At 40.2% G+C, this 25,283-nt stretch overlaps 2 protein-coding genes across 4 annotated transcripts in view; one reads left to right on the top strand and one right to left on the bottom strand.

Moving 5' to 3' along the window:
• LOC131686153 (P protein) overlaps positions 1-25,283 on the top strand; it is a 436,886-nt gene that overhangs the window by 33,476 nt on the left and 378,127 nt on the right. For 2 of the 3 annotated variants that reach the window (XM_058970338.1, XM_058970336.1), the window contains exon 2: positions 23,297-24,281. Coding sequence is in view for 1 of the 3 variants with exons in the window: in XM_058970335.1 (XP_058826318.1) it covers positions 24,054-24,063 (10 nt within the window). In the remaining 2 variants the exon portion in view is untranslated. The remainder of the gene's footprint in view (positions 1-23,296; positions 24,282-25,283) is intronic. The other variant, XM_058970335.1, reaches the window with a different exon arrangement.
• Positions 1,205-2,722, bottom strand: LOC131686154 (microfibril-associated glycoprotein 4-like). Its single transcript, XM_058970343.1, has 4 exons — positions 2,578-2,722; positions 2,272-2,517; positions 1,568-2,215; positions 1,205-1,503 (listed from the first exon to the last, which is right to left on the bottom strand). The coding sequence occupies exons 1-4, from the start codon at positions 2,715-2,717 to the stop codon at positions 1,377-1,379; spliced, it is 1,161 nt and encodes a 386-aa protein (XP_058826326.1). The 5' UTR covers positions 2,718-2,722; the 3' UTR covers positions 1,205-1,376.

Raw genomic sequence — 25,283 nt, 5'->3', positions numbered from 1 at the left:
TCATCCAATGCATCCAATGTTCTACAGCGAGAGGTTCATTTTAGTTTGTTTACATTGCTAATGAATTTTGTACTGCGATTCACCACTTCATTTACCGCGTTGCCAAGAACTTAAGTGAAAATATTCAAAACAGTGCTGCCCAAACGCACATTTTAAGTCCCACCATTCTTGCTGAGGTGAAAAAAATATTCAACATTCTTGCATATTTCAAATTTTAAAAAATCATTAAAAAATCATGATAGCTCCTAAAAATCTCATTTTTACGGAAATGTTCTTATAATTGTGTGATCTTTCGATTAAAAATAAGAAAAACAGGTGTTAGGTCTGACGAGAAAGGTCTATTATAGCTTGCCTTTTTGAGGGTTAAGAGTGCGACCACACATATAAACTGATACCACTATTGTAAATAATACTGCTTGTCAAACATCCTGGGCAAGTGTTTAATCTAGTACAATATTACTGCATGAGAATATATTGAAAAGAAAACTTGTTCTGTAGCGCTCCTCAGCGTGCGCTTTTTAGGGCGTAGAGTAGGTAGTGACTTAGGTATTCAAAATAAAATTCTTTGTTCCACATCCAGATAATAATACTTCATACCAACAAAGTGTGCTACTTGAGACGTTTCATCGAACACTTCAACGCAGTAACTGCTAAAGTCAATGCAGTACTAGGACTCATCAAACGAAACACTCGAGATTTCCAGGGCGTCTATTGTCTGAAGGCACCGTACATCAGTCTAGTACGCAGTATTCTAGAATATGGAGTTATCGTTTGGGTCCCGTATCACACCGTGCACATTATACGTATAGAACGTGTGCAAAAGAGCCTCGTCTGGTATGCACTTCGACGGCTTTCCTAGCGTAATCGATTTGAACTACCACCATATGAGCATCGTTGTGCTCTCATGAACGGCTGCATACGCTACGAAACAGGAGTTTTTCTGCAGCGACTTTTCATTTTCGATCTTCTCTTGGACAACATTCACTGCCCTGTGCTTCTTGCAAAGCTGAACTTCAACGTAGATCGTTGCGGAGAATAGATTTCTTTCAGCGCTCTTCTCATCGTAAGCAGTACGGCCAGAATAACCCATTGTATGTTTGCTGTCAGCTCTTCGATAGCGTTTTGCACCTTTACGACTTTAATATAAGCAGAGAAATGTTCAAATTCAAAATAGGTTTAAGTTTGCATAGTATTTTAGTCTGTACGAAAATTATTTATTTGAAGACAATATATTTAAACTATTGTTATGTCTAATTAATGCCTTAACTAGTTTAACTGCTCTATTGAACTACTAACAGAGCGATTCCGCAACAAAAAAACAATGTTTGCGTATTAATATCTCCTGAAGATAACTAGGGATCTTCAAATTCACAGTCTTATTTCGTAGCCCTGATCATCATGCGCGAAAGTTTCATACCGTAATTAAGTCCTCGAAGAGCATTCCAGCACATCATCGTGGCATAAGCTTCCTGAGGACCTGGCAGATATAATCCGTTTAAATTGCTAAAAATAAGAGAAAACTGACCGTTTACACCTAACAACACACCCAAAAAGCCACCAAACATACCTCTCATGGCAAGCACCATACCACCAACCTCCTCGATAAACCGCCGCACAGTTATCGGGGCCGTAGCTGTCGTTATCGGAATCCAGTGTGGAGAACTTATTCTTTACCGCCCAGCTAAGCGAATCGCCAGCATCGCCACTATAGTTTCCCAAACTGTTCAGCGCATATTTTCCCCCAGCTCCTCCCACCAAAATGTGGCTGTACTTCGCCACCACAGACATACCATCGGCGTCCTCCATCAATACGTGCAACTCATGGGGTCTCGCGCCAGTCAATTCATGAATCTTCTTCAGTCCCAACCAATACTCCCCACGCAGATCTCCGAAACCATTCTCGTACTCACTCCAACCACGATAAAAATCCACCGATCCATTGAACCGGTTCTGAATGACCGTCCATCCGCCACCGGCATGGTCCTGATCGCAATATGCCTCGAAGGAATCACTGAAACCTGCCTGGGGATAAAGTCGGGCGATGCCCGACCGACGATTTCCAATATCGCTGCAAGTCTGGGGTAAATCTAATGATTCCAGATGTAGAGGACGCACAGTGTTCGACGGGATTCGGAATTGATTAGCGGCCAGCTGTAGGATAACATCGTTTAACATCTTCGTGGTCGGTAAGTTTTGCTGAACTCGATAGATTTTGCTGAAAGAGTAAGAGTATGGTAGTCTGGGGTAATGTATGGAGCTTAATTGAGAAACCTCGAATCACTGAGTAGCCGCGAGATATTAATAGACTGCATTTGTAAGTCATTCTGAATGGTTGGGATCACTTCAACATTTTTTATCAGGTTGGCCAAAATTTTTAACTGCATGTCGAGACTGCTAGCAAGATTCGCCTGTCGGATAACCATGGCTTCAACACTTTCCATAGTTCGCCGAAGTAGTTCAATATCCGAGCGGAGTGTTTGAAAGTGTTCCTGCGAGTTGAGCTGATCTTTTTGCATACTGAAAAAAAAAAATGTTTTCAGATCAAATTTAAACTAACGGATAACACAAACCACATACTTAAAACTGATCGCGTCTAATCCGGTTATCGTTAGCTCGTATCCAAACCCGGCTGAAGTGCCATTGGCTTCTGCGCTGGAAACGTGTCCCACTAACGTGGATAATAGCACCGAAAGGAACACAGAAGAACTCAGCAGCATCTTGTGCAAACGATCGAGATAAACTGAATTTATGTTCGGTCAGAAGAAACAGATGAAGCCTATGTTGGTGGTTTTATCAGCACTCGGTGAGTCCCCGAGATAAATACTTGAACACGTTGCGTGATGTGATGAAATTATTCGTGTTCAAATGAACTTAAGTTAACCCGAAAAATAAAACCCTGTCAAATTAAAATCGGTTCAATTTCAATTGCTTTGGTTTGTATTAAAGCGTTAATAGTAGAAAGAAAATGGTATTTATTTATTGTGAATTAAAGATCACCTAACAATTCTATGTAGAAGACATCAACTTATTTTTTTTTCAAAATTATAGCACGGAATTTCAAGAGAAAGACAAATTGCTCCCCAAAGAATCCGGAACCGACCACTACGATCACTGTACCGAACAAAAAAAGGAAGCCAATTGACAGAGATTGATATTGAAAGTTCTAAAAATAGCCTCTCCTTATTGAACAGGATAATACCATTCACAACAGGTACTCAACGACCGCGACATCGTGTCGGACGGAAGACCGACTGACACTGTCAGAGTCACTTTACAACCCCCGTGTGGAGGGAAATGCGACTTGTTGGCTTGTGAAGTGTGTCATATTTTGCATACAAACTGCTTGAAAATGATAAAAAAGCAGGATAAACGAAGCAAAAAAATAAACTTTCCTGGCACGTTTCCCACCCATCACCGCCGTGCCAACCGCCCGCCCGCCCTTTGCTAATAGGAGCAGCCGACCTATCCAGTAGAATCAATTTCCAGCCTGCTGAGAGTGGTGGCGTTTAGGTATACTGTGTAGTAGCTTCTTAGGGCAACACAGGCAGTAGCATGATTCAGGTTGAAAACAAAGCAGAGTACGGTTCGTGTGGGAGGATTACATGCTGTTGATGCCATCAACTCTACGAGGGTTTATATGGCACAGCATTTAAAGCTTTTCGTGAGATATATTTTTTAATAAACAAGCCGTTTAATTTATTCAATTACAAGAATCTCTTAATATATGCTGTTTCACCCCCTTCCGAACTAAAATTAACTGGGTTGAAGAAAAAAATGATACTGACTAATTTAATTAAATTTTATAATAATAATTTTCTGATAAATTATTCCAGAGCTTGGGTGATGAGCCTAATGGGCGCGTACTCTTGCTTGGTCGATAAGAGTGGGAGATCCGAGCGAGTGCTGGTTCATTCATCTCTGAATCTCATGACTAATAATCATTCGATCGAGTGTTTTGGCGGGCGGCTGATATGGATGTTTCTACTTTCAAATGGGGGAACATGCTGGTTCGGTTGTTCGGGGACTCATTTGATCTTGAGCATAGTGATCGAGTCATTCGATTCGGGTCGATGGACTGTCATCTATAAGAGATGATCAGACTGAAGGAGGGTGTTTTTATCTCTTAAATCGCTCTGTCGCTCTGGCTTGTGAAGATGGCGAGTAACACTCGTTTATAACGAATCGGATTCGCTGTTTTCAGAAACAGAGATGACAATCTCTTATGGATGGAACCTTCTCTTAAACATACTGTTCAGCCACTAGTTAATGCTCAACTAGAAACACGTAGTTTTTGAAGACATCCAATCCACGTGAACCACATCACCAAACACCTAAAAGTAGTTTAGATGCATGTAATATCTATTTCTGTGTTATCTATTATCTTATCTATTCTATTATCTATTAATATCTATTTCTTTATCCCTCTCGCAGGAGCATTGACGGTATTGTAAACATCATCAAGCCACAATAGACTCAATAGAATTATCTAAATATAAGGACCCTTCGCTCCTTTTGGTTTCTATTTGCACCAAGTGCTATTACTAGAGGTTAATTAGTTCTTATGTTAATAATTCACCAATCATTATGACGCAAGATTTTATTTATATAAGAAGCCCGCTTCAAGATGTTGATTACAATACGCCTCGATAGTGGTGTATCGAGGAGGCCGGGAGGGCTGATAGGAGCCTTTTTCTGTTCTTTATCTTTCTTCTATTCACCCGCTCATAAACATCAATCAACTAGTAACAAATAGATAATTAAGAAAGGATGAGCTATGTGTGGTGGTTGGGTATTCAAGTATTAGTAGTGTTTGAAGTACTAATGTATGTCTTTCATGTGATAATCATAACTTTAGCTGTATCTTGTACCTGTTTTATCTATTGCGTCTCTCATATATTGTCTTTTATCTCTTCTTTTCGAATCCTATACTGCCATTTTACTCCCGCCTTCAGCTGGGTCAGCAAAGATGGTGATAGCCAACATTTTAACACTCACACATTCTCAAACGCGGTCTCAAGCGGGAACCTACAAAAATGCCCGTCCGGAGGTCTATCCTTGATCCCAGAAGCCTGGGTCCATGCCTTCAGCTGGACCAATTGGGCAAATACGCTCATACCTATTCGGCGGCACGTCTCATGGCGACATGACCGGGAAGAAGTTAGAAAATCACGTTAGCGTACAAACGTTAGAACCCCTCGCGATTTTCTAAACAATCTACGCCCACCAACTCGCAAGCATGATTATACCCCGGTGATAAGGTTAACGTCTCAGCGCTCATAAACTTACCAACGCGATCTCAAGCGTTAATCTACAAACTCCCGCGTTCGCGCCATCATGAATCGGAATCGTCCGGAAGTCTCTATCCTCGGTACCAACAGTCTAGGTCCACGTTAATTTAAAAAAAAATAAGTAAAATTGAAAAATTAAAAAAAAATCGCTCCCATATCCACTAGACAAAACGTTCCATGGCGACATGACCGGGAACTCTAGTGATATGGGATAACTCACTCCCTGTCAGAATGTGATCCGTACACCGAACTAAATATCAGAATGACGGTCCGCGAATATATCAATGGCCGCAGGGTTTCAAAATTTATACACGCGAAGTCACATACACGCGAGCACACGCGACAAACACGTCAACATACGAACGCTTAAGCCCTTCGCGATCATCTACGCACACCTATGCCCGCTATCGCGCAAACTTGATAACACTCCGGTAATTATGTGAACGTTTTAGTACTTACGAAGTTACGAACGCGCATCCGCAAACGCGCGCGATCATGAATCGGTCACGTCCGGAAATCTTTAGCCTAGTAATTTAGGTCCATACATTCAGTTGGACCAATCAAAAAAATAAAGCTCATATCCACTAGACCACACGCTCTACGGCGACATCGCCGGGAACTCGTGATATGGAAGATCTCACTTTCATTTAGCATTTGAGCCGTACACCAAATATAAAGTATTAGATTCACGATCCGCGCACGATTATCCAAAGAACACACGCGAATATGCGAAATGCACACGGTTATAAAATAGATTTTATATACGCGAGGTTACATACACGTTAGCACACGCGACATACAAACGCACACGCGAACGAACACGTTAACGTACAAATGCTCGAACCTTTCGCGATGATACATGCGATCGCGAGTCCCTGCGTCCGCACATACCTGAACCGTACAATGAATATCACATTCAGAATCACGGCCCGCTACAATTGGCCTAATGCAGTGTTTTATTGGGCGACATTGCCTGTCTCGTCTGCAAATTGTAGTATGTGATTCTGACGGGGAGCCCTTCCGAGAACCTAGCTCTACAGCTTCAGTAGGACAACTCTCGAAAAAAAAAATAATTTTCTGATAAATTATCATAGAATCAATATCATAGAAAATACCTGCATGAGAAGACTCCAACAGAAACTAATTCCGGTGTTTTGAAACTAGTCACAACCATCAGATTTACAAACATGCTGAACAAATTTGCACAAATTTCAACATTTACTGAAATGATATTTTCAAGAATGCGTAGAGTTGAGACGAAAACTTAATACGATTAATACCGAAAATAACACTTTTCAATAGAAGACGAAAAATTATTAGAAATAGCGTTTTCTGTTTGTCTCTAGCAGGTCAGAATCGATTTTTATAATCATTTGATTTTTGTTATATTGTCAATGATAAGAATATTTAAAGTCAAGATTACATCATTTCGAAACTGTCAACTTTTGAGGTTTACACACTCAATTCGGCTCGATAATTTCCCAACAGCTGTGTAGTCAGCAAATTTAGAAACTGATATTTCAGTAAAGTGAGATTAATTTGCTGATTTTCGATTAAATATTTTCCGAGTCTCAGCACTCAAACGTCACTTTTACTGAGATCTCAGAAAAAAATAATGTTTGCTGAATCTCAGCTGTTGAGATTTCGGCAAACGATGCAAAAAAAAGCTGAGATTCGGCAGAAAAAATTAAGTGTGTAGTATCCTTGAATAATTTTATAACGTGAAATAACAAATCTTTTGATAAAAAAAGATGGGTGGGTAATGTCTGCGACATATCTGGAGAGATGTAGAATACATAAGAAACACGTTCTTCAAATATGTTGATACTCATTGGAATTTTCGGACAAAAGGTGATTTGGGCGAGGAATATTTCAAATTATTCTTTACAAAAATGATGGTGGTTCTGAAAAGGACCGTTTTTGTTGGCGTTGTTGGCCTTGGTGAGAGAGATGGCTAACGATGAAATGAATTGTTAGCATGAGGATGTCGCAGAGTACTGGCCAATGGCAGAACAGATAATAATTGATTCCTGAAAATCAATTTTTCTTTATTCATGTAAATTATACATACTTACAAATCTAATAGAAGATTCCTGGTCATATTGCTGAATCATTAGTGCGAACATTGTGTAATTTGGTTAAGTACAATGAAAGTTACAAACTTTTCAAACTCGACCTTCTGTTCCTTCCGAAATATTGAAATGGGGTGTCTGTATTAAACCGTTAGTCGTGGCCACAATAAAAAAAGATGGGTGGGTAATGTCTGTGACATAACTGGAGCGTCGTGATTTCAATTCGAGACGTTAATTTAAATTTAATAATATTCAACAGAATCACGTTTGAATGGGAAATTTTCAAATAATTCTCCATGGTAATAATGGTGGTTCTGAAAAGAACCTTTGGTATCGGCGTTGGTGTTGATGGTGATGCGCTGGATCGTTGGATATATTTGGCATGATAGTTACGTGTCTGGCGAACTGTTTTGTAGCCTCGAACAAAACGACAAGACTGGCTTCTTCGGGTACCATTACGGCTGAACTTTATAAGCTTAGCTCGACATTGAAATCCTGCACAATCTCACGAATCAGACACTGGTAGGGCCATTTTGTTTGCTACTAGAACGGAGCTGCACAAAAAATCATTGAATGCAGTTAGTTCACGGAGGCTGCCAAAAAGCTCGAATAGAAGCATGCGACTTCAACGTTTCCCTTAAACACATGCAATTGAAGCAACACTGATCACTAGAGGGAAGGTGAGGGAACACGCACATTCGTTTTGGTAATACTGATAATAACAGTAGAAAGGAATGGAAAAGCAGTGCACGAAACGAGCGAGAGGATAATTTAAATTTTGGTTCCGTGTGGAAGCTACTTCTTTCCACACAACGTATTATGTTGCTTGTTGAAAATTTGTTACACATCTTAAAATAAAAGTTTCAGTTTAACTCTCACTAGAACGCAATTGATTGGTCCTGAAAAGAACCGTTGCTTTTATTGTAATTTACGCCCACTCCCAGCGGACACTGTGAGCCAGTTTGATTTCTTTTGCGAGAAAGTCACGTACTTGGCGCACTATTTTGTATCCTCAAACAAACCGACCAAGTAGGCATCACTGGCTTCATTACGGCTGATTTTGTAAGCGTAGCTCGACGTTGAAGTAATACACAACCTTACGAACCAGACACTGGAATGTTAGCCAGCGGATTAGTTGCTCCGTTGCCCTTTAGTTGGGGCGAAATACTAGCATGGCGATAGTTCCTGATCGGTAGTTGGTTGCGATGGGCCACCAGTAGCTGGGGCACTTTTGCGCACCGTCTTCATTGACAACTGCTTTCCTCCGGTAAACTGGCTGCTTGCTAGTGCTTGAACGAATACGAATGTTGAGAAAAACCGACCGACCAATATTCATATATGAAAACACGAGAAAGCGCTACTATCGCTCTCTCGCTCGTTTTCGTGCCATTCCTGTGCCTTTCCTTTCCGTTCGGCTACCAATACTAGCATAACCAAAACGAATATTGTCTTTCTATCGCCTTCAATCTAGTGGCCAGTGCTAGCAAACTTGCATGTTCCGTTTTTCAATAACAACATTCCAACAATATTTTCAAAGAATGTTGCAGATTTGAAAAGAAGGAAGGAAAAGATTTTCACAAATTTAAATTCTTTTGTCTTATTTGTTAGCGCTGATACTGGCCATAGGATGGTGGGGGAACACCCACATTCGTTTTAGTTATGATGGTATTAGCAGCAGAAAGGAATGGAAAAGCAGTGCACGAAAACGAGCGAGAGAGGATAATTTAAATTCTCTTTCTTTCCACACATCGTATTTCTTATATAGCTTTCTGAAAATTATTTGTTATACACCATAAAATGTAAATTTCAGTTTAACTCTTATTAGAACACAATTAATTGGTCCTGTAAAGAACGGGAGCATAATTCAGACGCACTCCCCGCGGACACGGTGAGCCAGAAAGCACTATTTTGCATCCTCGAACAAACCGACCAAGTAGGCATCGTTGGCTTCTCGGGGCATCGTTACGACTGAGCTTTGTAAGCGTAGCTCGACTTTGCAGTCCTGCACAATCTCACGACCCAGACGCTGGAACGATAGCCTACTCTGTTGCCCTTTAGTTGGGGCGAAATTCTTGTAGGGCGACAGTTCCTGATCGGGTTGCGATGAGTCACCAGTAGCTGGGGCACTTTTTCCGACCGTCGTCATCGCCAACTGCTTTCCTTCGGTGGACTGGCTGATTGCTATTGCTTGAACGAATACGAATGATGAGAAAAACCGACCGACAGATATTTATATAATCGCGCTAATATGCACAATCGCTTTCTCGCTCGTTCTCGTGCCGTGCATGAGCCTTTCCTTTCCGTCCGGCTCCTAATGGCCTAACCAAAGGAATATGCCGTCTTTCCCCCACCAACTGCTCTCGTCAAGCAACCCAATGCGAATAATCATAGGAACAAACATGTAGTGGACCTATATATAAACTTTTCATTATTTTATTGTTCGGTTGGTCTACCATAATGACGGCTCTGTGCGGGATGGGCTGAAAATTTTCACTTTTCCGAGTCGTTTTCGAAAGATTTTTCAAAACACATTTTTTTGTTATTAGTGCATGTTATACATACTTCAAATTTTCATACAGCATAGAGGAACATATTTTCAACAAATTGGCCTAAAAATCAAATCATTCTGTTAAGTATGATAAAAGTTATTAACGTTCAAAATCTGACGCGGCGCCGCAGCCGATATTTTGAAACGGGACCCCTATATTGAAAGCTTAAATGTATTCTACATTAAAAATCGACTTCATATCTTTCTAGAAGTAGTCATGGGGGTTTCGAAACAAAATTAGTTCAAGATTTAATGCCTTCAGTAAAGTTTTCGACAATGATATTACAAACAACTTTCTTGAATACATGAAGGCTAGACTGGTTCAATTTCTGACGTTTAGCTCCACCAGGCCCTACTGATTTCTTTTATGGTCCTTAGGGACCATTTCATAAATTACGTAACGCGTTTAGGGGGGGGGGGGAGCGGGTTCAACAAGTTGTTACATATTGTGACATAGGGGGGAGGGGGAGTAAGCTAGCTCGTTACGTAACATGTTTTCACAGAAGAATTTTTTTTTTTCAAGGAATTTGTTACGTAATAGGGGAGGGGGGATAAAGAAATTTGTGACAATTTGTTAAATGGGACGAGGGGGAGTCAATTTTGGGCAATTTTTGCGTAATGTAATTTATTTTTTTTTTTTTTTTTTATTCATTTCGTTTATTTGATAGGCACAAATGCGTTAGCTTGGCGGTGCCAAATTCTTTTGTTTTTACATTTTGTATATTTTAAAACTAGGAGGTTACAATGTTGAAATATTTTTTTTAAAAAAGAAAAATTTTACAGCTATCTTAAGACTAGAAATAAGATTCTATATACAAGAGAGGGGGCGAAAGATTTTTTTTATGAAAAATGTAATTTATGAATGGTCCCTTAGTAATTGTGCAAATTTTGGTACCGATCGGTTGTGTCTACGGACCCTCCAAAAATTTCAAAGTTTATATAGAAATTAGTATGGAAAATCGGTTAAAATTGAAAATAAATTCCTAAAAAATGACCTCATCAATCAATTCATGAGAGCACTATTTATTTATAAAGGTATTCTTCAACTGAACACATTCGTGGAACATTGTAAGTTTGTGAAAATTCGCTGAGAAAAGTTATTAACTAAAGAAGCAGCGTGACTTCAAAACAAGTGGATTTTATTATTAATCATAGCAACCCTGTTTGAATAGCGAACGAAATAAAAAAATAAAGAAAAAAAAGGTGTTCAAATTCATAAAATGAGTAGAATGATTAATGTAAATCAAAATTATAAAATATACGAATCAAATTAGATTAGCTCAGCTGAATCAAATGAATCAAATGCATCAAATGAATTAATTGCATTAAATGAATTAAATGAATCAAATTAATCAAATGAATCAAATGAATCAAATAAATCAAATGAATCAATTTAATTTAATGAATGCAGTGAATACAATGAATCAAATGAATGAAATGGATTAAATAAATAAAATGAATATTCCATCGAATAAAATGAATAAAATAAATAAATAATAAATGAAATGAATAAATAAAACAAACGAATCAAATAAACAAATTGAACTGAATTGATAAAATGAACAAAAAGAAGTAAATGAGAAGAATAAAATGCTCGATTGAAATGAAAAATTAAACGATGTTAAAAGGTTAAATTAATAGAAAATTAATAGAAAAAACCTGTTTTAATCCACCTAGCGGTGCAATTGTGCCTTTCTCATTTCTCTAAACTATTGTACGGAGGCTTTTTATGTTCAACACCTATTTGTGGAAACGTCCATTACATTCTTAGTACACTTTGCACTTATATACAATGGCATGCCAGCCACGAACTTGATGAGCTACGTTACGACGGTGAAACACTTGAAACAAAAAAATATCATACTCCATTAGCCTAATCAGCATTAGATCAATGTTATCTGCTTGCTAACTCATTTTGTCATGCGGGGGTGGGTATGTGAGGAGGGCGAAAGTCCCATGAACGAACGACTCCCCAGCTTAAATTGGTATGCTTTGTGATATAGTGGTGGTTTAAAGATGATGGTGTTGAAGGGGAGGAGTATGAGGGCTGGATGGGGTGGTGGTCTGAAGGGTGATTTAAGGAGATTTTTAAGGGAGGGGAGTGAATAGTAGAGGGGGGGGGGGTGTAACCCCTCTCCTTAAACCATCAACTACGCCCCTGTTAAAATCCAGATACCTTATGCGAGTCAAAAAAAATTAGGAGGATTAGGTTGACGTTTTTCAGAGTGATTGCATAACCTTTCTATATGAGAAAGGCAAAAATGTGCCAAAATCCAAAAAAGTGAATCGTCGTCAAATTTTTTTTCGAGTTTGCATCAAATCTCGACGTTTCATGCACCTTGAAGACATTTAGCTTCAAAAATAAAAATTCCATTTTTAATTTTTCCTATAGTTTATATGAGAAATTTCTGTGTGGCCGCACTCTTAAACCCGTAATTTCGGAACCAGAATTCCTTTCATTTGAGACTAAGTTTGTGCAAATCGGTCCAGCCATCTCTGAGAAAAATAAGTGACATTATTTGACACATACGGACATACATACACACACACACATACATACATACATACTAGGGTGGGGCAAAATGATCGTTTTTTTCAGCACAGCACTTTTTTGGTTCCTTTCGGGGTCCCAAACAACTGTGCAAAATTTGGGGTCGATTGGTGTTGACCCGGCGTAGCGCATTGCGTTTGAAATTTGTATGGAGATTAGTATGAGAAAACCTACATTTTTGCATTTTTAATTCTACAGACTTCAATTCTTCCTTTAGTATGCAAACAAATAAATAGAAGTATAGTCCAGGATATGCTGAACAACTTTTCCGAAGGATGTATGGTGTTAGAATGTCTCTAAGCCAAGTTATAGCTGTTCAAAGTTCGATACAGCAAATTAAATGCCAAAAATCATTTTTATTGCCAACACTGGTACACCGGCAATGGTATTTCATATAGCATTCCGAAATAACATCATATATTTTAGTTTTACCACATTGGTATGTTTGAATGAATTATTGAAAAGCCTTAGATCAATTTCATGAACGTAGGTAGTTGAGCAATAGGGCTTGGTGAGGGGTGAGGGGGGATGGGGGGAAACTTTAATATGTAGAAATTCGAACTGAAATGTTGTCGAGTTGGAATGTTCAGATGAATTATTTCAAAACAATTACACAATGTCCTACGCATAATAGTAACGATGAAATAAAACATACTGTATCCCTTTGCCTTGACTTTTATCAATAGAAGTTACATTACAGACTGAATCAACTGATGTCGACTTGATATGTCAGAGGATTATATTTCGGTTTAATACGCATTATAGTTTGATGTGATGCTCATTTCTATGCTGTTCGATCACGAGGCGTGAAGCTAATTTCTGGATTTCAACATCAAATCCACCAGATCTCTACAACAATTTTTGCTTCAGGTGATCGAACAGCATCGAAATGAGCATCCCATCAAATCATTGTGCCTATTAAACTGAAATATAATCAATGCAATCCTCTGACATATCAACTCGACATCAGTTGATTCAGTCTGTAACGTAAATTCTATTGATAAAAGTCAAGGCAAAGGGATACAGTATGTTTTATTTCATCGTTACTATTATGCGTAGGACATTGTGTAATTGTTTTGAAATAATTCATCTGAACATTCCAACTCTACAACATTTCAGTTCGAATTTCTACATATTAAAGTCCCCCCCCCCCATCCTCCCTCACCCCTCACTACGCCCTATTGCTCAACTACCTAGGCTCATGAAATTGAGCTAAGGCTTTTGAATAATTCATCCAAACATACCAATGTGGTAAAACTAAACTATATAATGTTATTTTGGAATGCTATATGAAATACCATTGCCGGTGTACCAGTGTTGGCAATAAAAATGATTTTTGGCATTTAATTCGATGTATCGAACTTTGAACAGCTATAACTTGGCTTAGAGACATTCTAACACAATACATCCTTCGGCAAAGTTGTTCAGCATATCCTGGACTATACTTCTATCTATTTGTTGGTACACTACAGGAATAATTGTAGTCTGTAGAATTAAAAATGCAAGTATGTAGGTTTTCCCATACTAATCTCCATACAAATTTCAAACGCAATGCGCTACGCCGGGTCAACACCAATCGACCCCAAAATTTGCACAGTTGTTTGGGACCCCAAAAGGAACCAAAAAAGTGCTGTGCTCGGTTGATGTGGCTATGATTACGTTTTTCCATATAACAATGCCCCACCCTAATACATACACATACACACACAGCGTTTCGGGAAGCTAGGGCCGCTTTAAAACGGGAGATCAGACTTAGCAAGTCAGAGTGCCACAAGGAGCTATGCCGAGAAGTAGACGCCAATCCCTGGGGTGACGCATACCGAGTCGTGATGGCGAAAATGATGGGTCCGACGACGCCAGCCGAAATGTGTCCGAGCAAGCTGAAGATAATCGTCGAGGGTCTTTTCCCGAAGCACGATCCAACTATTTGGCCACCGACACCGTACGGCGAAGAAGAAGGAACAAGCACGGATCGGCAAGTTACTAACGACGAGCTAGCAGAAGCATCGAAGCGCCTAAAATCAAATAAAGCCCCTGGTCTGGATGGAATACCAAACGTGGTACTGAAAGCTGCGATCCTGGCATATCCGGACATGTTCAGGATAGTGATGCAGAAGTGCCTAAATGAAGGCAACTTCCCCGAAATGTGGAAGGACCAGAAGCTAGTGTTGCTGCCGAAGCCAGGGAAGCCACCTGGCGACCCGACCTCGTACAGGCCCATATGCCTGCTGGATACACTCGGAAAACTCCTGGAAAGGATCATTCTTAACAGGCTGACGAAATTCACGGAAGGTGAGCGCGGACTGTTCAAGATGCAGTTCGGTTTCCGCAAAGGAGCATCGACAGTGGATGCAATTCGGATAGTGCTGAGAAGTCATCTAAACAGAAGCGAAGAGGAGATCGATACTGCGCTATGGTCACGATAGATGTGAAGAACGCGTTCAACAGTGCCAGCTGGGAAGCCATCGCTGCGGCGCTGCATAGAATGAGGGTTCCCGACTATCTGTGCCAGATCCTGAAGAGCTACTTTCAGAGCAGAGTGCTACTGTACGAGACGAGCGAAGGACAGAAGTCACTGCGTGTCACAGCGGGCGTTCCTCAGGGCTCCATTCTCGGTCCAACCCTTTGGAACGGGATGTACGATGGGGTTTTAATGCTGCAGCTACCTAGGAAAGTGAAAATCGTAGGTTTTGCGGACGACGTGTCACTAACGGTGATGGGTGAGACACTCGAGGAAGTGGAGGTGTCGGTGATGGAGACAATAGACACGATCGAGAGCTGGATGAACGGGGTCAAGCTGCAAATAGCTCACCACAAGACGGAGGTGTTGTTGGTCAGCAACTGCAGATCGGTTCAACGGATGCAGATCGACGTCGGAGGGCACGTGATTGCATCGAAACGTGCATTGAAGCAATTGGGAGTTATAATCGACGACCGGTTGAGCTTCAACAACCACGTTGATTACGCCTGTGAAAAGTCGGCGAAGGCAACGAACGCAATAGCGAGAATCATGTCAAACGTCGGCGGTTCGAGAAGCAGCACGAGACGTCTGCTATCTACTGTTTCGTCATCGATACTCCGATATGGGGTTCCTGCCTGGAGTGCTGCGCTGAAAACTAAGCGGAACCGTGAAAAGCTAAACAGGACATTCCGACTGATGGCCGTACGAATCGTGAGTGCCTACAGAACAATGTCGTCGGAGGCAGTATGCGTTATCGCCGGGATGATCCCCATCTGCATTCCCCTGGCGGAGGACGTGGAATGCTATCAGCGGAGAAATGCACGTAACGCTAGGAGACTGGTTCGAGCGGACTCGTTGGCTAAATGGCAACAGGAGTGGGACAACGCGGAGAAAGGAAGGTGGACCCACCGACTCATCCCAAATGTATTGGCCTGGGTACATAGGAAGCATGGAGAGGTGAACTTCCATTTGACACAGTTTTTGTCCGGACACGGATGCTTCCGGAAGTACTTGCATCGTCACCCCTTTGCCCGGAGTGTGCGACTGTGCAGGAGACACCGGAACACGTGGTCTTCGAATGCCCTAGATTCGAAGAAGTTCGTAGGGGTACACCTGGTATGACAGTGGACAATATCGTCGAAGAGATTTGCCGTGACGAACATACCTGGGACGCTGTCAACAGAGTGGTCTCGAGCATACTCTCCGAGCTGCAGACGAAGTGGCGAAGAGACCAGCAAGAAGCCGCAAATCGGGTTTCGAGAGAAATTCCGCCGCCGGGGAACTCTCCAACTGTGTAGACTAGGTCCACCGCCGGGGACCAGTTGAGTAGTACGTGACGTAGCCCCGAGTTGGGTCGTCGGGGCGCCTGGGAACCGGACGTCAAGCTTCACCGGAATCGCTGAACCGACCTCGACATCCTACCGGGTAGCTCGTGAGTAGGCTAGATCCACCGCCGGGGATTAGACCGAGTAGACCGCGTCGCAGACCTAGCAGTGGGTCGTTGGGGCGCTGGTGAACCGGAAGTTACGCTCCAACCGGAATCGCCGGATAGACCTCAGCTCCTACTGTATGGCCCGTTGAGTAGGCTAGATCCACCGCCGGGGACTAGATCGAGTAGATCGGGACGACGCGGAGAGCTAAATGGCTCACAAAAACGAACATCGGAATCAGGAGAAATCTACCGACCGGTTGCAGGAGAATAGGCTAGATCCATTGTTGGGGACTAGACTGAGTAGTTCGCGAACAAGTGAGGGCGGGAGCTGAATGGCTCATCGGGAAAGTAGAGCGAAATGGAACGAGAGGAAGCCAAAGGGCTCAAGAAATTGTGGTGCTATAACAAAAGAAGAATCGGTATCGGGAGAGCCTCCTTCGCCGGGGAACTCTCCGTCGGCGTAAGCTAGATCCACCGCCGGGGACTAGACTGAGTAGACCGCGACGAAATACCACCAGTCGCAGGTCGTCGGGGCATCAGCGAACCGGACGCCCTGCTCCACCGGAATCGCCCAACTGATCTCGAAATCTGGTTGGTTGGCTCGGTTTCGGGACAACTTCTCTCGCCGGGGAATTCTCCGTCGGAGTAGGCTACGTCCATCGTCGGGGACTAGACCGAGTAGTTCGCGAACAAGTCTGGTGCTCAACGAGTAAACGGCGCTGAATGGTGCGAGAAGGGAGTTGCGGTGCTAACTGGCACAAGGGAGCCGAAGGGCTCGGTGAATTAGACAGTCTGAAGTTTGCCGCCCAGACTGTATTCGTAGGGGAGGAGTACTAAGCCTCGACTCACAGCCAGCTTTCCGACTGCCATGCAGAACTTGCCAGTCTGTGTGGATGGTAGAGAATTGGTGGTGTGTAGAGGAGTGGGGCTGTTACCCTGCGGAAGAAACGAACTAGTAAGTAGTTGAATTAGAGTGTGTGCTATGCACATAAAAACCCCTCCCCGAAGTAATGCCGTTTGGTAGTGCCGGGGAGGAATCAGGTTCTGGGCAAGAGCAGTCGTGTTTACGCGGGTCGGGTGATGGCAGCCCAAACCCGTTCCCTGAGGCATTGGGGTTTTGTACATTTTCCCTCAGGTCTAGGGTTTTCCTGAAAAGTATTTTACTGTTCTCAAAAAAAAAAAGAAACATACACATATACACACACATACACACACACAACACACATACAGACTTTTTCCGATCTCGACGAATTGAGTCGAATGGAATATGACACTCGGCCCTCCGGGCCGGGATTAGGTTTACGTTTTTCAGAGTGATTGCATAACCTTTCTATATGAGAAAGGCAAAAACATTGTGTCAAATAAATTATTTGGAAGAAATTCTCATTTATCCAAACTACGATTCCATGGCTGGTTATGTTTAATATAATGGTGGAACTGTCTATTAGATATTCAGTGCGATTTACACATACGTACAATGAATCGACAGCTACGAACTTGAGTTGCTATGTCTCGACGCTGAAACACTTGAAAACAGCGGCGGATCCAGGAGGAGGGTTCGGGGGTTTGGACCCCGCCAAAAATTTTCAACTTGTTAAGAAATTTTAAATTAGTCTCTCAACTCAAAATCATTTCAAACCAATTTTTTTACTGGTTTTTCAGAACCACTAGGAAAGTTTATTCTAGAGGAATTAGAAAATTTTATTCGCGTTGAGGGGTACTTGATGAGGGAATGGCGGTTTAGGGAAGGGTGGTGAATGATGTGGGGGTTGCCCCTCACCGTATCCCCCTAACTACGACCCTGTTAAAATACAGAAAACCTATGTAAGTCAAAAAATTAGGGATTAGGTTGACAATGTTCAGAGGGATTGCATAACCTTTCTATAGGAGAAAGGCAAACATGTGAAATTGCTGTGTGTCTGCACTCTTAAGCCCGTAACTCCGGAACCGGAACTCGGAATTTAATGAAATTCAATAGCAGCCTATGGGAACGCTGTACCTTTCGACGAACTGAGTCGAATGGTATATGACAGACGGCATAGATAAAATGAGCGCTGATGAACAAACTGAATAAAAATATGTTGAATGAAATAATTAATTAAAATGTTATGTTTATGTAAAAATGTCTGAGGAACGCGTGGGTATTAGAATTTTCAAAATTAAAATATATGTATTGAGAGAAAAATTATTTTTTAATATTTAACTGAAAAAATCGCATAGTTGGCAGCGCTGCCGCAAAAAATTAATATTTTTTCTAGACTCCTTGAACAATTTTCTTCAAAAGCCATCTTGCGGTTTGATTCTAGAGTAAATGGAACCGGAGATATGATCAAAGCAAAATCAAGGGTTTTGGCAATTTGCTCCCATGACCCGAGGGGTGGTTCAATTGACACCAAAATTTGGGTTTTTATATATTGGCCCTAGATGAACAATTCCTCCAAATTTGGTTCAAATCCGTGAAGGTCGATTTCAAGTTTGCATCTTTTTTGATCACTTCGCGTGGAATGACTTATTTGTTATGTTCGAATGTTTAAATCTTTCAGATCTTCTGAAAATAACTAGGTACATATACCTGCGTACAGCTCGAAAAGAATTACATGATTATCGTTCCATTTACTTTTCCGCAAGCATAAACCTCAGCATAACCTCTCTCTCCTCAAAGTAATAAACAGAAAAACCGCACTCTGGTGACAAAGTTTACTGGTGCTGGCAGAGGGGGGGGGGGATTCATTTAATGGTGGGAGAACAAGTGCGATAAATAGAACAGACAGAAACAGGATTATAAACAGGGAAGGCTTTCCATTTATATTCGTCTGAAGGGCGAGGCTACCAACCGCCGCTGGAAAAGTGGAAAAACATAATTTGAGCTGATACTTGTAGCGACTATACTATTCCTTTGAACTGGAAAGCTCGGATATACGACAAACGGAGAATTGTTTCAATCTAATACAATCTAATACGATCTGATGCGCAAAGGGTGAATAGGTTTATTATGTCACTCAGGAATTTTTTATTCCATGTCTTGTCTAATGTCTCAAACCCAGTACAAAGAAAACGAAAAATTAAGCGTGGATTCCAAAAAAATGCATCTCAACTTTTATATATTTTCCCCTAGATGGTAGCAATTGCACAGGGTCGAAATATAATGCTTCTACCCTAGTTGATCTAAGAATCTCGAGTCGTATCTCCCACTTCCAAATAATTGTTGGGTGCTGTGTTGCGATATAAATTATTTAATAGTCACTCAAATCTGTTAACCTAGTTGGCATTCGTTTCGGTTTTCGCAATCTTGGAAATCCCTAATTATATTATTCATGAGACACAATACAACCCCTAGCATCCTCCACCGTCGGTCATTCCGAAGCTAGTCAGCAGCGAATCACAGTCTCTAACGTGAACCATCCATGCCAGAATAAAGACGAACAAAAAAGATGGACGAACTCGGGAAAGCTGGAACCGATCCAAAAACTATAACGCACCGGCCGAATTAGATTGAGTAAATATTTTCACTTTTATGCAAGTGCTGCTATGTGTAGGTAGTAGGAATCTAATGCAAGGCAGCGATGACGATGGAAAATTATTTACGTAGGTATACTTGGGTTCTTTGTCTAGTAGAGCACGTGAGAGGATGGGAAATCCTAACTTACAAAATCGAAATTGATTTTTATATAAATTTTCTATAAAAATTAAAAAGAAATAAATATGGTAAAATGAATTTTTGAAGCTACATCAATCATCATTACCGAGATTAGTAGGCTGTTTTGATCCTCCGCTATACATACAACATTGTATACAAAAAGCTAATGCTGATTTCGTGTTTAGATCAAAGTCACTCTAGTTTCACTCGAAATTGTCATTTTTGTACGAATGTTGTAAACATTAGAGCGTACCAAGAGCCAGAGCCGTAGCGTGGTCCTCTAGCGCACTTTGTCTGTCTCAGTCTTGCGTCCTTTGCGGTATTTGTCTAACCAATCTAACTGGAAAGTAAAGCTATCGATGTGAAGCACCAAAAAATACTATAGTTTTGTGAAATTTTAAATATAATTTCGATGCCGATTTATGTCTAATATCATACAAAGTTTAAAGGTGACGCATTTTTTCGGAAGACTTTGGGAAATTAGTTGACGCAAGGCGAGGATCGTTCCGCATTAGGGCATTGCAAAAAAAAATTTTTTTTGAATTCTCAAAGGCCCCCCCTCTCATATTGTGACAAATGTCAAAGTAAGCTCAGATGCCAAATTTCACATCATTTGGACAATTTTAGACCCCCGCCCACTTCGCTTGAAATTTTTTGAAATTGGTACTATGGGAAAATATGGAGGAAAAATACATTAAATGCTATAACTTTTGAAGTAGCAATCAGAAAATTACAATTTATACCTCTTTTGAAAGGAAATAATCTAAGTATTTGAATGAAGATATATTTGTTTTTTTGAAAAATACGGGGAAGGGGGGTACTGGGTCATTTTGGCCCCAAAATCCCCTATTTTTAATGATTTTTCTGCTCCGTGAGGCAAATCATACATATTTTGTAGTTTTTCTAATGTGAAAAAATCTCAGAAATCGAACGGAACCCTTTTTACCTTAGTTCGAATACGAGAAGTTGGGGTTATAGGGCTTTTTGTCAGTCATATTAAATTTTATCATTTTCTCATGCATATATCTCCATTATTCTTCAATCAATTTTCATAAAATGTAACTTATTGAACGTGTAAAATTCTGCGGAATAAAACAAAAATAAAAACGTTAAAGGTAAAATTCAGAACCATCAAACTTTTTGATATTTACTCTTCAAATCTCATTTTTTTCATTATTAGTCCTAATACCTCAACTTCCCCTATTTTTCCAAGAATGAAACTTTTCTCATGTGATCCCTAAGCATATTTTACACTAAAAGTAGTAAATTAAATAAGAATTTTGTTGTTAAATGGAGTTAATATGTGCGATTTTATGATAAAAATGTGAAATCGACACTATATGTCAGATAATTTGATGTTCCTGAATTTTACCGGTAACGAATCTATTTTTGTTATAATCCTAAGGATTTTCCACGTTCAACAAGGTATAGTTTATGAAAATTGATTGAAGAATAATAGAGATATATTCACGAGAAAATGATGAAGTCTAATATGAATGTCAAAAGGCCATTTAACCCCAACTTCTCGTATTCGGACTAAGGTCAAAAGGGTTCCGTTCGATTTCTGAGATTTTTTTACATTAGAAAAACTACAAAATATGTATGATTTGCATCACGGAGCAGAAAAATCATTAAAAATAGGGGATTTTGGGGCCAAAATGACCCAGTACCCCGCTTTCCCGTATTTTTCAAGAAACAGGTATATCTTCATTCAAATACTTAGATTATTTCCTTTCAAAAAAGGTATAAATTGTAATTTTCTGATTGCTACTTCAAAAGTTATAGCATTTAATGTATTTTTCCTCCATATTTTCCCATAGCACCAATTTCAAAAAATTTCAATCGAAGTGGGCGGGGGTCTAAAATTGTCCAAATGATGTGAAATTTGGCATCTGAGCTTACTTTGACATTTGTCACAATATGAGAGGGGGGGCCTTTGAGAATTCAAAAAAAAAATTTTTTTGCAATGCCCTATTCCGCATGACTGGATGTGTAGATCAGTTTATGGAGCTAACGATTTATTTAGGGAGTTTAACCCGCTTCTATCACACAACAATTCAAATACTTTGAATTGAATTGAATACTGGTGGCAATTCCTGTACGAAGGACTACCGCGTCTACATATCCGCCAGCAAAGTTGAGATCGATGGTGTTCCAACCTAATCGAGTTCGTTGTTTTAAGAACCCACTGCTCCAGTGAGCGTAAATTTTAAATGGCAATTTAACAAGACAGAACAAAATTCAATATCCTTTTAAACCGCCATCGTCTGCAGGTTCCGCTATTTGCACTAATTACAATCAAATCGACTACTACAGTAGTATATCCCTGCGCAGAAATTACGCAGAGAAAGATCTTGTAGGGAATGCTGAAAAGTGTGCCTCTTGTGGGAGCGTTGACATGATCTATTACCATGTCCTGCGTACAAACAGCACCCTGAGAAGCTGAATCGTTCTCTAAGTACTCTTTTGCTGAAATACTAAAGAAAGCTACGCAACTCACCACAACAAGTCATCTTGGCTAAGATCAAACAAGAATCTTATAGCAGGAACACCATAAATCATAAGTCGCTCAACATTTCTACAAGAGATTCAAATAACTCGATACATTTTTCAATAATTTTCGCTATTTTAATTCGTTGCAGTTGACTACTACACTATTTACTGTGAATACATATGAATAGGACTGACAGACCCGTAGCGACAACGTCTGATGTCTTTGGTGGAGCTATGCACCACATTGTTGTTTACATTGGCTTTCTTTTTCAGCTCAAATATCCAACAATAATTTAGTGTGTACCTGGAAATTGAATACATATACTGACTTACCTCATGACTTATTTCACTTAATTTTATAAAGCAGATCATGATTTCAGCGCCCCTAAGATTGACGCCCTTAACGTGTGTCAATCCGGCCATCCGGTGATGGGCTATCTACGACATCAATTTCAAGTTTTATATTTTATCGATATTTTTCGATCTTTAAAAGAATCAATTTCAAAAAAGTTAATCAGAAAATATTAATCTTAAAATAATTATTACAATATGTAATTTTATTCAATAGTCATATTTTCTTCTCATACTAAACAATAGTTGTATAAGATAGTCTAACCCTGCAACGAGATTTCCATTATATAAACCCTATGCGATGGAAATCCTCTCTCTATCGACTCAGCTGAATGATCCGAAATTTCCATCTCATCACACCGACTTCGGCTTAGACATACACAGTTCGTAATTGTACAGAAAAATCCCGAGACCACTTGAATAACGCAAAATATTTTCCCTTCTGATTCGATTTACATTTCAGATTTCATAAATAGCACACACCGTCTACCGTTACAACTACTGCTGCACAAGACCGAAGATCAAATCGCATCGCAGACTGACAGACTGGATCGTATTCTGTTATGTACTGTAGATCGGTCGGTGTGCCGAAAATTTTAGCCAGTTCTCCGCAGATTCGGTATCGATTCGGTACCGCCCGAAAGTACTGACTGGTACTGGTGAAAAGCTCAGCGAGGAAAAGGATCGTTCACGTTTCACGACTGCAGGTGGTTCGATCAGTCGTGCAGGATCGATCACATTGCGTGCAACCCGCGCCTACTATGTGTCGGAACGCGGCTCACTGTGCAGAGTCGTCTAGTTTGTTATCGTAGTGTAGTGTATATGTGTGTATAAGTGCTAAGGTCAGTAGGCTTAGTTGTACGTCAAGAGGGAATTCTAGAGAAACCCTTGACAATGGCGAATCTGACCTTGAAAAAAAGGGAAATAGTGCAAAACTTTGTTAAAGGGTAGAAGAAAAAAACGGAGAAACGAGTTCGGAAAAAAATCAGGTTGTGATAACGTCGGTTTCATACGGTCGCCTCGTGGATCCCGGATAACTAGTGATGAATTCCCGGCAAATGGCCTCATGGATGTGACGCGCGTGTGGACGTAATAAGTGAAGCGTTGCAGAAAATTTTCAAATGATTCGTAATTGGATTAGAGAATTGTGTACAGCCAGAAATAATCGGCCATCGGAATAGTGTGGGAAAGTGGAAAATTAGTGAAGCGTAAAAATAATCATGTGGAAAAGTAAGTTCACGTTCAGGGATATTTATGACGGTACAGTAGAAGCATGAGGAGAACTAATCGAGGCAACATTGTAAACAAATCATTCGTGTACCCTCGGTAGTGTTGTTCGAAGAGTTTTTGACCTTTTGCTTGCGGTTTGAGAGATTGAATGCATGAAAATATTTGTACATAGTAATGTTAAGATTCATTCACATTTGCATCATCATTAACATTTGTTGGTAAGTTCAGTTCAATTGAAGTTAAATCTAGATTATTAGTGGCCATTCCAATAATCACATTATTTATGTCTTTTTTGTTCATTTATGTTATTTCCTAGTAACATTATAAGCATACATTTGCCTCGATTTCACCTATTTGCTACTTTACTTTCCGGTATTGAGCTTCAATCGTAACAATTTCAACAATTTATTCGCGTTTTTTTTGATATGCAATAACTTATGCTATGTAGTAAGCAGTTTGAAACCAATTCCAATGAATCAAACAAAAACATGAACTAGTAAAATGTTCTTGTGGGATTCTGTTGCGACATTGAACCTAAGATTTCAATTCGTAACTTCAAAACTGTTTAGTTAAACAAATAATAACAAATACAACTCATACCTTCTTATAAATCATTACTCCTGGAGTTAGGAATTATAATGTCCTACTTTTTGTAGCGTATATGGGGTTCCGAAATTGTTTTTCCTTTAAACTGTTGGAGTTAAGTACGAATAATCAACCGATGCTCCATACAATTTTTCTAGAGATCAAGCACATGGAAAAGATAACCGAAAGCAATCCAAATTTCCAAACTTCAAATATTAAACAGTTTTCGATTATATTTAAATACAATGAACCATTGACTGCAACTGATTCTGGTAGAACTGCTTCTTGGTTTGCTGGTTGTTCTCGTGGGGTAGTTGTCAACCAGTGCGTAGCCAGCCATACGGCCTGACGGGCCCGGGTCCCATCGAAACCAAATTAAAAAATATCGAATCAGTATAAAAATGGGAACAACCCAAAGTTTGGGGTTCCAAAAAACCCGTGGGAAGATATTTTAAAAAATGGAAGGTGGCTTCGCATTTTAAAACCAAAATTTGTATGGGTATATGTATGGGCTGGTAATGTTTGGCTTTATTCTGTTCTGTAGTTCAGTTTGTTCGGAAAATTCGGTGCTTGAGGGTAGGAGTTTAGTTTAGACACAGAGTTTCTGTGAATCAATGGTAATAGTATTTTATTAA

The sequence above is a fragment of the Topomyia yanbarensis genome, chromosome 2 (assembly GCF_030247195.1).
Source record: "Topomyia yanbarensis strain Yona2022 chromosome 2, ASM3024719v1, whole genome shotgun sequence".
Taxonomy (NCBI): domain Eukaryota; kingdom Metazoa; phylum Arthropoda; class Insecta; order Diptera; family Culicidae; genus Topomyia; species Topomyia yanbarensis.
Note: the sequence above shows the minus strand (reverse complement) of the source record. Positions and strands in the feature narration are given on the sequence as shown.

Coding starts and splice junctions, on each gene's coding strand:
- LOC131686154 (XM_058970343.1), bottom strand. CDS start 2,717: ATGCTGCTGAGTTCTTCTGTGTTCCTTTCGGTGCTATTATCCACGTTA. Junction 2,518..2,577: donor TTAGACGCGATCAGTTTTAA/GTATGTGGTTTG, acceptor TTTTTTTTTCAG/TATGCAAAAAGATCAGCTCA. Junction 2,216..2,271: donor CGGCTACTCAGTGATTCGAG/GTTTCTCAATTA, acceptor TTACTCTTTCAG/CAAAATCTATCGAGTTCAGC.